This window comes from Gouania willdenowi, chromosome 12 (genome assembly GCF_900634775.1).
Source record: "Gouania willdenowi chromosome 12, fGouWil2.1, whole genome shotgun sequence".
Classification (NCBI taxonomy): Eukaryota; Metazoa; Chordata; class Actinopteri; order Blenniiformes; family Gobiesocidae; genus Gouania; species Gouania willdenowi.
Window position 1 is genome coordinate 30,741,642 of NC_041055.1, and position 17,239 is coordinate 30,758,880.

The window sequence follows — 17,239 nt, forward strand, 5'->3', positions numbered from 1 at the left end:
AATGTGATGAGAAGTGTCAGAAATTGGAGTAATGTAACAAAAATACATTAAAAAGAGCAAAAATATCGGAAGGATAAGTGAAAGTTTGGTGTAGTTGCAGAAAAAGTAAGTAAATAAGCATAAATTTGATCAAATTTGACACTAAAATGCTGCACCAAGTGTCGCCTCAGATGCAGAAAAGGCACCAGTGAACTATGAAGGCTATTAGTTTATTACTTTAAGGTGGTACTTTGCAATTCTTTTGGGCTTTACTTGCTAAGATTAAAGCTGATTTCACGTGCTAAGTTGATTACTAGAGGATAATCATCCCTGAGGTTCTGAATGAGGCACAAGGCACAACAAAGGAAGTGATGTAATGAAACACTGAGACCTCCGTGACTCACGTTACTGAGACTCTATGTCCCAATTTCCTCATTTTAACAGCTACTGACAAACATGCTTGTTTAGTGTGTGTGTGTGTGTGTGTGTGTGTGTGTGTGTGTGTGTGCGTGTGTGTGTGTGTGTGTGTGTGTGTGTGTGTGTGTGTGTGTGTGTGTGTGTGTGTGTGTGTGTGTGTGTGTAACTAATTAAACATTAGTCACACACACTGGACAGGCTGACCAATAATTGACTTTTTTTATAGACATCTAGGTCTGTGAACAAAGAAATTCAATGTACAGAAAATCACAACAAAAGTACACAAAAACACAAAGAAATCACACCACAAACTCACAGTACTAACAAAGACGCAAAGCGACAACAGTAATACACAAAAATTACTCCCAAAAATGCAAAATGACAACATAAATACACAATATGGCTACATAAAACATACATTTTACAGGAAACATACACAAAAATGTCTCCACATAACACAAAAAAACAACAAAAATACACAAAATGACAGAACAATATACAAAATTATAGAAAATGACAACAAAAGTACACAAAAAGACAATAAAAACACAAAAAATTATGCCACAAACTCGCAATACTAACAAACAAGCAAAGCAACAACTGAAATACACAAAAATGACATACATTTTACAGGAAAAATACACAAAAGGACAACAAAAATACACAAAAACACTCAAAACAATATGTTTGTTTCTGAACACATTTGTGCAGGAATGAATAAATCATGAACACCAGATTTTCTCTTTTAATTCCACAAAGTCAAACATTACACTGTAGGTGCAGAATCTGCATAGAGCAAGAAACGGCTTTGGAAAGTCTTCATTTTTTTTAGCTTCATTATGTTTTTGTCTAATGTTAAATTGTACCTGTAGTGAAAATGTATATCACAAAAAATGTCTTTAATGTATTACCAATAAACTAAATATGCAGATGTAACAAGTAATGAAGTTCAAATACTTTCTCTGGTATCTGTACTTTACTTGAGTATTTTTAAGTTTTTTGGTGACTTTTTACTTTTACTCCATATTTTTTCAAAGAAATATCTGTACTTTTTACTTCTTACACTTTAAAAATCAGCTCATTACTTTACGACCTTCGTAAGATGACGTCTGTTAGACAGGTCTTTTCATTTTATGGTTAATATTTTCCAGTTTTTAAAAATGTTAAACTCAAAGCTGCTCTGGGTTTAATTGAGCATTTGCACTTTTTTTCTTGACACTTTTTAGTTAAATTCTCCAGGTTTTCATAAAGTATAACACATTTTATTCATTTACCAGTTTTATACAAGTTCTTAAAATAAAAAAAATATGGAATTTTATGCTTTAAAAACTCTGTCTTATTAAGTACATTTAGTAGCATATATTTTTTACTTTTACTAAAGCAACTTCTAAACTTTTACGTTTACCACAGTCATATTTTATTCAAGTATCTGTACTTTTACTTAAGTACTGAAGGCTAGTACTTTAACATCTATGAAAATATGTGAATCTTTTTATTAAAAAATCACATTAAAAGGACTTTTTAAGAAGTTTTTATACCTTGGGACATAAACTATGGAGAGGGTTTTGGTCAAAATGTGACGTTGATCGGCACGTCCTGTTGCTTTAAATAAATGGTGCATTGTGGGAGGTGTAGTTTTTATTATTAGCTCTCGGTGCTAGCAGCCATGTGTAGCCTCTCCTTCGGTGATAAAGTGGTTGTATGTTCGGAGAGGATTAAATATCGTCTTTCACACCAACGACCTGATGGACAGAGCTGTTAGCAGCAGAAACGAGCCATGGCTGAGTAGTAGTTAGGTGTTGGAAACATGCTTAGCAACGGTGATGAAAGCTGCGTGAAAGGATATCTGTTCATGAACGGGATGATGCTCCACTACCTCTGAGGATCAGCAGCTAACCAACAGGTACGTTCTCCTGACAGAGTTAATCATTTAATAATAAGAGGAAACAATGTGGTGGGGGTGTGGTTAGTGCCATGAATGCCCCCCCCCCACTGGTAGTATCCCCTGTAAGCAGAAACGTAGTAGTGCTCTGAATAAATATGTTTATAAGCTGCATTCAAGGACTTTCTGTGAAGGAACTCTGTCAGGACCGCGTTAGGTCTTAGCCCAGACATGGACAACTGGCGGCTCGGGGGCCACATGCGGCCCTCTGTCTAATGTTATGTGGCCCCGCAAGTAAACGTACAAAATGATTAGAAAAACAATCAAAATTTAGGCCAAAAACACTAAAGACCACTACAAAAATAGAAAAAATAAATAAATAAAAAGTATACAATACAACATAAAAAATGACTGTTACAACACAAAATCATGCTAAAAACAGAAATTGACTCCAAAACACACACAATGAGAAAAAAAACAGACAATGACAACAAAAATACACAAAATGACTCTAAAAACATGAGAAAAGTCCAACAAAAGTACACATTATGACTAAAAACAAACAAAATGACAAGAAACACAAAATCACTCTAAAAACATAAAAAAAGTCTATCAAAAATACACATTAATAACGCACAAAAAGACAACAAAACTATATAAAATGACAACAAAAACACAAAAAAGTGCAAAATAGCCAAAAATAACAAGCAAAGATACAATGAAAATTCACAAAATGACTCCAAAAACACACAAAAGATACAATAAAATGACACAAAATGACTCCAAAAACACACAAAAGATACAATAAACTGACACAAAATGACTCCAAAAACGCGCTATAAGAAATGTTTCTGATGGGTTTTTCTCTTATGTGGCGGCTCTCCATAGTTTATGCCTCAAGGTCTAAAATTGTTCTAAAAAGTCCTTTTAATGTGTGTTTTGTTTTTTTAAAGGTGCACATATTTTGTTCATATAGAATACATTAAACACATTTTTATTTTATACATTTCCACTACAGGTACCCTTTAAACTCCTTACAACTCCTTTTTTTATACATATACATTATGAATATTGTTAAATATGCTGAGCAGCCATTTTCACCCTGATATGTAACTACTTTAAATACTTTTAGAAATAAATCTCTATTCCATTTTAACTCTTTTTATTTTTTTCTGTATCTTTAAATGAATGTATTTCAGTGGCTTTTTGCACACGTGCACATATACAATAGATGGAGAGAGACGTGTTCTACCACACAGGATGTAGATACAAGATGCAACGCACGCAATGTGCACACAAAGCTATAATGTTCTAGTTAACTCTTGACTCGTGAGTTCATCTGTGTTTGATTTCATTCAAATCAAGATAAAAAGAAAAACAACTAGGTCATCTTTTAGAGACTTAAATCTATCGTCCAATGGGAGAGTTTGAGGCGTTTCTTGTGTTTTTCTTGTCTTTTTGTGTAATGTTGCATTTTGTTTTGAGTCATTTTGTGTATTTCTGTTGTCCTTGTGTGAATTTTTCCTGTAAAAAGTTTGTTTTTTTTGGAGTCAAATTGTGTATTTATGTTGTCATTTTGCTTGTTTGTTCGTACTGAGGGTTTGTGGTGTAATTTTTTGTGTTTTTCTGGTCTTTGTGTACTTTTTTGTGTTTTTCTGGTCTTTTTGTGTACTTTTGTTTTCATTTTCTGTACTTTTGCTGATTATTTTGAGTCATTTTGTCATTTTGTGCTATTTGGAGTAATTTTGTGTATTTGTGTTGTGCTTTTGTGTACATTTTTTGGAGTAATTATTGTGTATTTCTGTTGTCGTTTTGCTAGCTTGTTTGTGATGTCATTTTTTGTGTACTTTTTTTTGTCATTTTCTGTACTTTTGCATATCGTTGTGAGTCACTTTGTGTATTTTTGTCATTTTGTGTTATTTGGAGTAGATTTGTGTATTACTGTAATTTCTTAATATTTATATTTGTTTTGTGTGTTTTTGAAGTATTTTCTGTGTTTTTTTTCTTGTCTTTTACTGTTTATTCCTGAAATGTTGTAATTCTTTGTATTTTGAAATGTATTCTTGCTTTTTTTGTAATTTTGTACATATACTTTGGGGGGGGGTGAATAAAGTTAGACCGAGGGCCACATGTCTGGACTAGAGGATGTGTGGATAACGTGTGCATGTAAACACAGACACTTAGTCCTATTATCTCAAGCTGACTTAAATCTCTAAACGATAAGTGCTGCAGAGGATCTGTTACTGGGGGTGGATGGGGTGGGGTGGGGTGGGGGGGGGGGTCTGGATAAGTCATGGAATGGCATTGGCTGCTCGGGGTGCGGGGGTTAGCAAGGTGAAGCATTAACTATTTTGCACAAGCTGGGAATGGAGGATTTGGGGGTGTGGGTGGGTGTGTGTGTGGGGGGGTGGTGTAAGTGCAGCCTGAGGAGATGGATCTGAAATCACATGAGGAAGAATGGAGGGGGCGGAGCTACTGACACATGTGGCACGAGGGAGGGAGAGAGGAAAGAATCTGGGTCAGACCTGGGGTTGATAATGCTGATACCTTGTAGTTGGTTTCTATAGAAACACAAGCCCCACCCCCCCCACAACCTGACTTCCTCTGGCCTAAAGCTGGAGGCAACGACAACAAGAGCAGCAGACAGAGAGAGAAGCTCTTTACAGACAAAACACAGAAGAGAGGACGGGATGGGGGGGCTAGTGGGGGGGGGGGGGGGGGTCTTTCTTTGTGTGTATTTATTAAAAAAAAATCAGCTTTCAAACAAGCACTGAGTGAAATAATGCAGAAATGTCAGTGAGTTCTGACTAAAAACAACCCAAATGAACCACGTCCCATTTCTGTTCCTCCTCCAGTGGGAGTTCAAAGGTCACGGTCGGCCAATCATAATCAGTTTCTGCACATTCAAAGACGCTTTAGTTCAGTGCACGTGTCAAACTCAAGACCTGGGGGCCAAATCCAGTCCTTTAGAGCAGGGGTTCCCAAGCTTTTCAACACAGACATGGAGACAGGGCAATCTGTACGGTTTATGAAAGTGTATATAAATCTATAAAGTTTATTATTATTATTATTATTATTATAGTCATCTTCAAGATGTAATTCCTTGTTTTAATCAGAAATAAAATGGGTTAAAAAGTGACCAAAAACTAGAAAAAACACAGAAATTAGTTAAAAGTTGCAAATTGAACAGAAAAAGTGGTAAAAAAAAAGAGTTCAAAGTGTTAATATTGGAACATGTAGTTTAAACTGGCAAGTAATGGGCATGGCAAATTGTGAATGTGGTTAAATTGACAAAAATAAGTATGAAATATGGTGAAAAAGTAACAATAATTGGTCAACATATGTGACATTAGGTGGAAAAGTGGTGGAAAGGGTTTATAAGTGCTGAACATGTCTTAAAAATGGTAGAAAGGGCAGAAAAAGTATTTAAATGTGATGTAGACGTGTCAGAAATGGGAGAAATGTAGCAAAAATACATTAAAAGGAGCAAAAATATGGCAAGAAAAAGTGATGAAAATAGGTTAAAATATGGCTAGGTTTAGTGTAGTTATAGAAAAAGAATAAAAATAAGCAAAATACACATGGATACAAATGTACAAACTTCCCTTTCTTATATCACCTGATGGCAGTCATTTTTTAATCTCAAATTTATATAAAAAAAACCCAAAATTTTGAAAATCCTGCCAATTTCCTAAAATTATTCTACGAGATTCAACAACAATTCATAATATCAAGGAAATTAAAGTGAGTTTAAGTTTAAAGTCATTAAATATTTGGATTGTGTCGGTCTCGTACATACTTTAAGTGCAAACTAAGGCACAATAATGTTGAAATTGCTCTTTTTCTCGTATAAAATCAATGGCCCAGTTGAGATCAAACTGGTTCCTATTTGGCCCCTGAACTAAAATGAGTTTAACACCCCTGGTTTAGTGTGTTTTTAGTTTAGGTTCTACCATCAGTCTCACCTGATCTGTTTTGCATAGCTGAATTCGATCTCCGTTCTCTCCTTCACAAATTTGGAGTATTTCTCCACAAACTCAATTCCCCACTGTGTGTGTTTCTCCAAGTTGTCAAACTGATCCTGTAACACAGAGGAGAACAAAGATTATCACTCATACACACAAACATGCACAGAAACATTAAGTTTTTTGTTTTTTTTTTGTCATTTTATAGTATATTTTGTTGTATTTAATTAATATTTTTGCATTTTTTCAGTTAAAATTGATTCATTTCTGTGGAATCTGAAACATAACTTTAGTCCAGATAATCAGTTACAGCTTTATACTGTTTAAAGTGAGGTGTGCTGTGACAGTCTGAGTGGTTCGTTGGTTGTTTATCTTACGATCTGGATTCAATCAGTTTATTAAGAAACAAAAGGCCAATAATAACAAACCAATGGAGAGATTATTATCATTATTAATACCTGTATTATTTAAGAAATCTATATAGTATTAGTTTGAAACTTGTATATAACAATTAAAGTAGAAGAAACTTACAAAATAGGAAAATATCCAAAAGGACAACAAAAATTGACAAAAAACGACTACAAAAATACACAAAACGAGAACAAAAATGTAAAGAATGACTCTAAAAACCATGAAATGAGACAAATATACACAAAATTTACTACAAAAATACACAAAATCACAAAAATCAGGTTTTTGAGAAACAAAAAGCCAATACCAACAAGCAAATCAAGAGAGTATGATTATTAATACGTGTATTATTTAAGAAATGTATATAGTGTTAGTTTGAAACTTGTAAATAATAATTAAAGTAGAAGAAACTTACAATAAAATAACTCCAAAAACACATACAATAAGAGAAAGAAGATATCCAACAGGACAATAAAATGACTCCAGAAAGACATAAAATGAGAACAAAAATATACAAAATGACTTCAAAAACCATGAAATGAGAGAAATATACACAAAATGACAAGAAAAACACACAAAAATCAGGTTTTTGAGAAACAAAAGGCTAATAACAAGCCAATCGAGAGATTACTATCATCATTACTACTTCTATTACTTGAGAAAGTTATATATCATTAATGAGAAACTTAAATAAAATGATATTTGAAGAAGAAACTTGGGTTTGGAATGTGTAAAAATTAAAAATGTAAGACAAAAAGTGAAATTTTCATGAGCAAAAATGTGAAGAAAATGTATAATGGATTGTTGTACCAATTTTATGTTGCATTACCATGAAAAAAGAATAAATAAAATGAAATGAAATAATGAAGTAAAAAAAAACTTTTGCTCCAAATATTATTTTTTAAAAAAAAGTCTTGATTTGAGTAATATTTTTTTCTTCTCTTTTCCCTTTTTATTTTTCTCTTTTTATTAATATGAATAATTCTTAGCGACTTGTACCTTTCAGCACACACTACCTCTGTCACAGTTGTGAATGCAGGCTAACACTGCACTAAACTAAACTAAATATATTTAGGTTTTTGACAATATTGGGTAAAATAAGGAAATAAACATGTTTTTTTTTTTCTTGTGCAGCCCTTCTGCAAAATACAGTATAGTATTTACACTACTTTATATCCTCACTTTAAGGTATGACTTTATTTTCAGAGAAAATGAACAGAGGAGCATATTATGATGATTAACTTAGCTGTAACTATATAATATATGAAGTGGTGTGTGTGACTGCAGAGCCTGTTTTTACCATCAGTGTGAATATAACCAAACACAGCTGCTCTCACTGAGCAAACTCTTCATCATCTGCTCGACTCGTGTGGAAAAACTGAGTTTTTCAGTTGGACGAGGCCACGAAACTCAAGCTCTGAGATATCGATTATCACACGCACCATCACATGCACCATCACACAGTGAAAATTCATCATCAATCTGGGTTAATAAATGAATGCAGGACGACCTTGATGTAGCTCCAACAGTCCCCCATCCTCTCCTCCACCATCGCTGAAGTCCTGAGTCCAGCTAACGTTAGTCACACCTCGTCTCACCATAAACAGTCCAAAAAAAATCAACGTCTGAGTGTTTAAGGCACAGGATGTGGTGGAAGTGATGAAAAACTCAACCTACGAACCAACGAGGAGCAGCAGGTTGTGGTTTCTATCTGTACATGATGTCTGTAGTTGATCTGCAGAAAGGGTTAACTTTATTCTAACACACGCCCCCTCCAAAGTAAACTCACAAAATGACTGAAAAATAGACAAAAGAACAAGAAAAAAAGCTCAAAATGATTCTTAAAACACATTAAATGAAAGAAAGACACCCAAAATGACAACAAAGACACTAAAATACTCCACAAACACATACAGTACGTACACTGAGAGACAGGAATCCAAAAAGACAAATAAAAATACACAAAAACATATAAAATGACTTTGAAAACACAAAATAATTGAAAAGACACCCAAAATGACAAAACAAACACAATGATGTAAAATTACTCCAGAAAGACATAAAATGAGAGAGAAAATATATAAAACGAGAACAAAAGTTCACAAAATTATAACAGAAATACACAAAATGACAAAAATAACTCCATAAACATAAAACCACAACAAATAGACACGTCTGACACAATTACACAAAATAATTCAACAAAAAATGCATAGAATGAGAAAAACATGTAAAAAATAATAAAAGATAAAACTAAAACACACAAACAGACTCCAAAAACACAAAACCACAACAAAGATGCATTAATTACTCCCAAAACAAATACAATGAGAAACATATATATACACAAAATGAGAAGAAAAACACACAAAAGACTAAAAAACACACTTAAAATGACAGAAAAATATACAAAACAACAATAAAAATTATAAGATGAAAGAAATATACACAAAATTATAAGAAAAACACAAAAGCGCAACAACAAAAACACAATTGTACAAAAAAAATCCACAAAAAATGCATAAAATGAGAGAAATATAAATAAAAATACAAACAAAAACACACCAAATGAATTATTCTCTCCTGTGTTAATGCTCAGATTGATCATTTCTCTAAATGCTGACATCATTGTTGATAATGTGCTCCGTCTGATCCCATAATAATCACATTTTTGTGGCTCCTACGATGATAAAAGTCGTAAACAATGTGATGAAGTAGTGGGTGGAGCAGCTGTAAAATATGCTAATTGATGATGAGCCACTGGTTGAAAACAATAGCGAGGAAGGGGTTTTCCAGCCTGCATTCTTCACTTTCAATGAGCAATCATTCATCATCATCATCATCATCATCATCATCATCAAAGCCACTCAACAAGATGAAACTCCTCCACCACGACGTCATCATCGCTTAGTTTGACATTTAAACACCAAATGTTCTCATCTGTGAAGCATCAGAATGACTCAATCAGAAGCTAAAGCAATCAATCAATCATGTTTTCATCACATCATGCACACGTTACACTAAGGGTGTAAGAAAAAAAACGAATTGACGATATATCGCGATATTTCACCACGTGATTATTGCATCGATACAAAAAAAATGTCCAAATCCATTTTATTAATCAATGTTTTGTAACCAAAAAAACATTTAATTGTGCTAACATTAGCATAGCACGTGAACTCCCGGTCACTAGGTGTCAGTGAACGCACCATCAGACCTTGTTTAACTGCCTTGTTCCTCAATGACTTTTAGCTGGAAGCTGATTACACTATATTTTCATAAAAAACATACTGAACACTTTTATAGATGTATGTGGTTATTGAAAAATGAAAAATAAAAAACTTAACAGAATTAGAATCTGCTGTATAAGCAAAAGTTAAACTTTTATTGAAAAACGTAATTTGACAGTTTGATAAACAAACCACTTATTTTTGAATTACAGTGAGTATTCATTTACTTGTTCTCGCGCATTAAAAAAAAATGAAATAAATTGTGTTTCATACTATTTTGTACTTGTAAAGGTGAAATTTGTAATTATTTATATCGCAATATATCGTGATTTATATCGTATCATTTCGTATCAGGATCTATCGTATCGTGACATGTGAATCGTATCGTATCGCGAGATTCATGGCAATTACCACTCCCATTTTATATCATATATCAAGATATGAGCTTTGGTCCATATCGCCCAGCCCTACTCACAACAACATTGCCATTTCACGAAAAGAATTACGCTGTTTACAAAAGCGTTAAATACTAATGGAAGACTTTTATTTTGAAAATGGGATGTTTGATTTTTAGCTTGAAGCCGGTCCCAGTACGATTTGACATTCTTAGCATGATTAGGATGATGAGCGTTCCCAATAGAGCTGGGCAATATATCGAGATTCGAGATATATCTAGTTTTCTATTTTGGTGATATAGCACATTTCAATAGCTCCTATATCAATATATATATATATTTATATGGCTTTTTTGTATCAAAATACTTGTTTTAGGAGATTCTGTTTTCACTTCTCAGAACAGCACAGTTACTCACTCACACGTGCTGTCCCTTAATGGAGAAAAAGACTAAAGTGTTTGTATCAGTAAATTTAACTCAGTATTCTATTTCTGAATTAAAATGATGAAGATTTACATCGTTTATTGCCATTTCAAGAAAAAATACTGAGATATTAACTTTGGTCCATATTGTCCAGCTCTAGTTCACACTGAAGTTTCCCATGATGCATTTAGAGACAACATTGTCAAAAAGCTGAAGCACACTGAGGCTAAATATCTCTGTTGATTCTACAACTTTGAAAGTTCTGAAAACATTATAAATATGTAATTATTGATATCACGATATATCGTGATGTATATCACATTGTTTACTATCGGGATGTATTGTTATCGTGACGCACATATCGTGAATTGTATCATATCGTCAGATTCATGGTAATGCACACCCCTAATTTATATCGTATGTCACCATTTTGAGAGAAAATATTGAAATATGAGTTTTGGTCCATATCACCCAGCCCTACTAATAACAATATTGCTAATCCAGGAAAGGAATTAAGCTTTTTAAGCCTTTTTCCCATCATTTTTTTTTCTCGTAAAATTGATGTTTCCGCAACCTATGCTTGAGGCACTCACCATAGCTAAAAACAAAAATATTAGTGAATATGGTGATAAAAATACTCGTAATTACTCCTTAAACATGTAAAATTAAAGAAAAACACCCAAAATGACAACAAAGGTGCAAATTTACTCCCAAAACCCATTGAATGAGAGAAAGATATTCAAAAGGACAACAAAAGTAGACAAAAAAGACTCCAGAAAGACATAAAATTAGAACAATAATACACAAAATGACTCCAAAAACAATGAAATGAGAGAAATATACTAAAAAGGATAACAAAAATCCACATAATTACAAGAACAACACAAAACCAAAACAGAAAGACACGTCTGACACAATTACACAGAAAAAATCCACAAAAAATGCATCAAATTAGAGAAATATGGACAAAAATCAAATCAAAGATACAACAAAAACACACAAACTGACTCCAAAAACCCAAAATCACAACAAAGACACATTAATTACACTTAAAAATACAATGAGAGACAGATATATACACACAATTACAGGAAAAACACACAAAATCAATAAATCCTTAAGCATCAACCAATGGCAAAATCTAATAAAAATAATAATAACCTGCTTTGAGGAACGTTGGATTCCTTTTGTAAATGCATTAAATCTTGTAATTATTGATATTGTGATTGTTTAGTATCGTGATATATCGTATTGCAACATGCAAACTGTGAATCCCATCATATCGTCAGATTCACTGCAACACACAGCCCTACGTTACGCCCTCCTCATAACAACTCAGATTACCCTTTTCTGCAGGGGAACCATCTTCTCTGGTAGACGTTAATCCAACTGGAGACCAGCATACAGAACTGGACCACTTTAAAACATCTGAACCCTTTCCCAGGTTTATATCCAAACTGGAGCGATCCCATAAACCACAGACGCAGCGTGTGCGTAACGTATCAATGAAATCCTCTGAAAAATAACGAGAACTCAGCCTTGGTGAGAAAGTGAAGCAGCATCAGCTCCAGGAACGCTGTAGATGTGCTGCTCACAGCACTCAGTTAAAGCTCCATCAGGCGTAAGGTGGAGGAAGTGGGATGGAGGAGGAGGAGGGGGGTGGGGTTTGATGGGAGGGGATTAAATGTAGGGGGTGGGGTCCAGCTGGGGTCCAGAAACTTTACCACCGTCTCCAACCTGATTACAACACATATATCAGCCCCCCGCTACAGCTCACACACGTTCATTTAGTGATAGAAGAAGAAGAGGAGGAGGAGGAGCTACAGTCCTACATTTAGTGGATAAAAGCACAGAAGAAGAAAGTTTATAGCAACAAACGGAAAAACAGAACAATAAATAATGAAAGAAAGGAAGGAACGCATTCCAGAAAATGACTCATTTTTCTCAGAAACAAGTAAAAAAAAAACAACAAAGCACTTTGGGAAAATCTCATCAATCTGTAAACTATTAAGTCTTCAATACAGCGTCACATTTTCCATAAATCATTAATGATCTAATGAATAAATCAACTAATAAATGAACTAATGAATGAATTAAGTAATGAATAAATGACTGAATTAATGAATAAATCAATTAATAAATGAATAAACTAATAAATGAACTAATTAATAAATCAATTAATGAATGAACGAATGAACAAATTAATGAATTCATACATTAACTAATGAATGAATGATCTAATAAATGACCGAACTAATGAGTAAATAAATAAATAATGAATAAACTAATAAATGAACTAAAGAATGAATGAACTAATGAAGGAATAACTCATAAATGAATGAACTAATTAATTAATTATTACATTAACTAATGAATAAATCAACAAATAAATCAACTAATGAATAAATCAATTATTGAATAACTGAACAAATGAATAAACTAATAAATGAATTATTGAACTCATTAATTATTTAATACATTAACTAATTAATAAATCAACTAAAAAAAGGTAATGACTACTAATTAATTTTGCCAATTAAAGAAGGGAATAATAAACACTGAGTTTGGAAACCATTTCTCAGTTATTGAGTCTAATAAAATATTTCATGATATACAAATATTATATTATTATATATTATAAATATGAAATACATATGAGAGAGTAAAAAAAGTTTAATATTAGTTTCAAAAATACAACCTTGGTATTTATTTATTTATTTAGATACATATGTATCTAAGCATTTAGATTGATCTCCATTATGTGTTTTCAGATTCCCTTTTCCATCTTCTGCTCACTCTTTAGTTTCCCCTCGAGTCAAACTGTTACATAAGCATCAGTAAAAGCTCCTGGTGCCTTTGATTTCATGACCTCTGACCCCTGACCTTCCTGACGGACCAACCGTTCCCTTCAGGAGACGAACAAACCCCCTTCTGCTTATTATTTCAGGGCCTTGAACTATTGTGGAAGTACGTGTAAGAAAATAAATACAAGTGTTTTTACTAAATATGTTTTATTATCCAGGAAATGGGAAACAGGCTCGTGCAGAGAACAAAGGACACGTTTGGTTATGTAGAGGATGATGGAAAACAAACGCATGACCTCTGACCTCCCACTTCTTCTTCTGCTGTTATGGCAACCCACTTAGAATTTAACCAACACACACTGTATATAATCTATTTTTAAAACATAAATCTATATATTTTCCGGTGCAACATGCATTTAACAGCATGCCTGTCAAAAGGAAGGTTTCTTTCAAAATAAAAGACAAGCCCAACATGAGAAGTGTTTATTTATTTGTGACCAGCTGTCCGCGACCCACCCATTACAGGTCCCCGACCCACCCGTTGAGAATCGTTATTGATTACTTTACGCCTACAGTGCTTCTTACTGTTACAAATATAATGCAATAGTGGCCTGCCAAAACTTCTAAATTTATAAAAATGAATAAAAAGAAATTATTATTAATAATCTGTTACATTTTCATGTTTTTTTCTTTAAAAAATAAAGCAATATTTTAAACTTTGAAGCCATTTTTTAATCTAATGCAATTAACAGTCTTACAAAAACAAAAAAGGGGAGTTTTGTTACATATATACATATACAGTGAAGAAAATAAGTATTTGAACACCCTGCTATTTTGCAAGTTCTCCCACTTAGAAATCATGGAGGGGTCTGGAATTTTCATGGAAGGTGCATGTCCACTGTATGAGAGATAACCACAAAGAAAAATCCAGAAATCACAATCTATGATTTTTTAACAATTTATTCGTGTGATGCAGCTGAAAATAAGTATTTGAACACCAACGTTAATATTTGGTAGAGTAGCCTTTGTTTGCAATTACAGAGGTCAAACGTTTCCTGTAGTTCTTCGCCAGGTTTGCACAGACTGCAGGAGGGATTTTGGCCCACTCCTCTACACAGATCTTCTCTAGATCAGTCAGCTTTCTGGGCTGTCGCTGAGTAACACAGACTTTCAGCTCCCTCCAAAGATTTTCAATTGGATTTAGGTCTGGAGACTGGCTAGGCCACTCCAGAACCTTGATATGCTTCTTACGAAGCCACTCCTTGGTTTTCCTGGCTGTGTGCTTTGGGTCATTGTCATGTTGGAAGATCCAGCCACGACTCATCTTCAATGATCTGACTGAGGGAAGGAGGTTTTTGGCCAATATCTCACAATACATGGCTGCAGTCATCCTCTCCTTAATACAGTACAGTCGTCCTGTCCCATGAGCAGAAAAACACCCCCAAAGCATGATGCTACCACCCCCATGCTTCACAGTAGGGATGGTGTTCTTGGGATGGTACGCATCATTCTTCTTCCTCCAAACACGCATAGTGAAATTATGACCAAAAAGGTCAATCTTGGTCTCATCTGACCACAAAACTTTCTCCCATGACTCCTCTGGATCATCCAAATGGTAATTGGCAAACTTAAGACGGGCCTTAACATGTGCTGGTTTAAGCAGGGGAACCTTCCGTGCCATGCATGATTTCAAACCATGACGTCTTAGTGTATTACCAACAGTGACCATGGAAACAGTGGTCCCAGCTCTTTTCAGGTCATTGACCATGTCCTGCCGTGTAGTCCTGGGCTGATTCCTCACCTTTCTTAGCATCATTGAGACCCCACGAGGTGATATCTTGCATGGGGCACCACTCCGATTGAGATTGTCCGTCATGTTTAGCTTCTTCCATTTTCTAATGATTGCTCCAACAGTGGACCTTTTTTCACCAAGCTGCTTTGCAATTTCTCCGTAGCCCTTTCCAGCCTTGTGGAGTTGTACAATTTTGTCTCTGGTGTCTTTGGACAGCTCTTTGCTCTTAGCCATGCTGAGTGTTTGGGTCTTACTGATTGTATGGGGTGGACAGGTGTCTTTATGCAGCTAAAGACCTCACACAGGTGCATCTGATTCAGGATAATACAGTGGAGTGGAGGAGGACTTTTAAAGGCGGACTAACAGGTCTTTGAGGGTCAGAATTCTAGCTGATAGACAGGTGTTCAAATACTTATTTTCAGCTGTATCACACGAATACATTGTTAAAAAATCATAGATTGTGATTTCTGGATTTTTCTTTTTAGGTTATCTCTCATACAGTGGACATGCACCTTCCATGAAAATTCCAGACCCCTCCATGATTTCTAAGTGGGAGAACTTGCAAAATAGCAGGGTGTTCAAATACTTATTTTCTTCACTGTAAATGTGGCAAAAAAATTTTATATGTGCTTCCTATATTATTATTATTAATTTATAATTTTAATAATAAATTTATTATTGTTATTATTCCCTCCACCAGAGAGGGCACCAGAGAGCAGAAACTATTTTCCCCAATTTTTTAAATTAAAAGTAAAATAAAATAAAATCTAATTTTTATATCTTGTGTGTGAAATAGGAACATTAGCTATTGTTATTATTGATAGAAAGAATATCAACTACTATAAATAATAGGAAAACACATATAAACGTATTGGTAATATTGTATTTTTACTGGAAATAAAAAAAAAAACCAATAAAAAAACCAATGGGTGGTAATTTTAGAGACAGAACATTACATTCCCCTTTTTTTGAGCATTATAAATTAAAACAATAATAAAGATTAATGTGTGAATTGTCTAAAATGTGTCAAATCAGTCAAATCTCGCACAAAATACAGCAGAGAAATATGAAATTAATAACAGTAGTTAACGCAATTAACTGTATCAACACGATTTCAGGAAGTTTAAATTCTGTCTTAAATTCTTAAGTAACCACATACATCAGCTTGCTTTATGAAAATAAAGTGCATTATTACGTGATTCACTGACACCTAGTGACTGGGCGTTTACGTGTTATCCATATGTTAGCGCAATTAAATGGTTTTTTTACGTTCTATTTTTTATTTCAACTTTTCTTCCTATTTTTTTTCTATAAAGGAAAAAAAAGAAGAAAAAAAAAATTTTTTACGTTAAAAAAACATGATTTAAAAAATCTATTTGAGGTGTTTTTTTTCTGGATCGATAAGGTAATCGCGTGGTGAAATACCACGATATATCACTTAATCAATTTTCCTAACACCCTTAATTTCTACTAGTGTTTAAAAAAAAAAAAAAAAAACATGATAAAGTCTAAATGATTTCTGTCTAGGGATGTAACGATTAATCGTAAGGCAGGTAAAAATCGATTCATAGGTATCACGGTTGATATCGATTTTCTGAAAATTGAATCGCAGTACTTTTTTACCCAGCAGAGGGCAAGTGTACAAGTGTAGGCGGCGGGCGGAGTCTGCTAATACTTTCTTTCTGGCCGCCTTCTACTCTTAAATATGTTAATAAATGATTCATTGCCCTTTTAGCACCGAAAGAATATCTGTAATATTACTTGAATATCTGTAAAAGTCACGTTTTTCTATTAGCTCTGTCTGCTAGCATAGCTTCTCTTCTTCACTGCAAGAATTTATGCATGCCAACCGACCACTGTGTTACCAGCGCCCTCTGCTGGTCCAAACAAATATGACGTAAATCAGTGTAATCACGTTTTTTTTTTTTTAAGTCCAATTGT

General features: G+C 33.9%; 1 protein-coding gene across 14 annotated transcripts in view; it reads right to left on the bottom strand.

Moving 5' to 3' along the window:
* Positions 1 to 17,239, bottom strand: part of fnbp1b (formin binding protein 1b) — a 105,979-nt gene that overhangs the window by 64,541 nt on the left and 24,199 nt on the right. For 12 of the 14 annotated variants that reach the window (XM_028463726.1, XM_028463727.1, XM_028463730.1 and 9 more), the window contains exon 2: positions 6,244 to 6,359. In XM_028463726.1, coding sequence (XP_028319527.1) covers positions 6,244 to 6,359 — 116 coding nt within the window. Of the gene's footprint in view, positions 1 to 6,243; positions 6,360 to 8,164; positions 8,329 to 12,046; positions 12,298 to 17,239 lie in introns of those variants that run through there. The other 2 variants (XM_028463734.1, XM_028463731.1) reach the window with 2 other exon arrangements.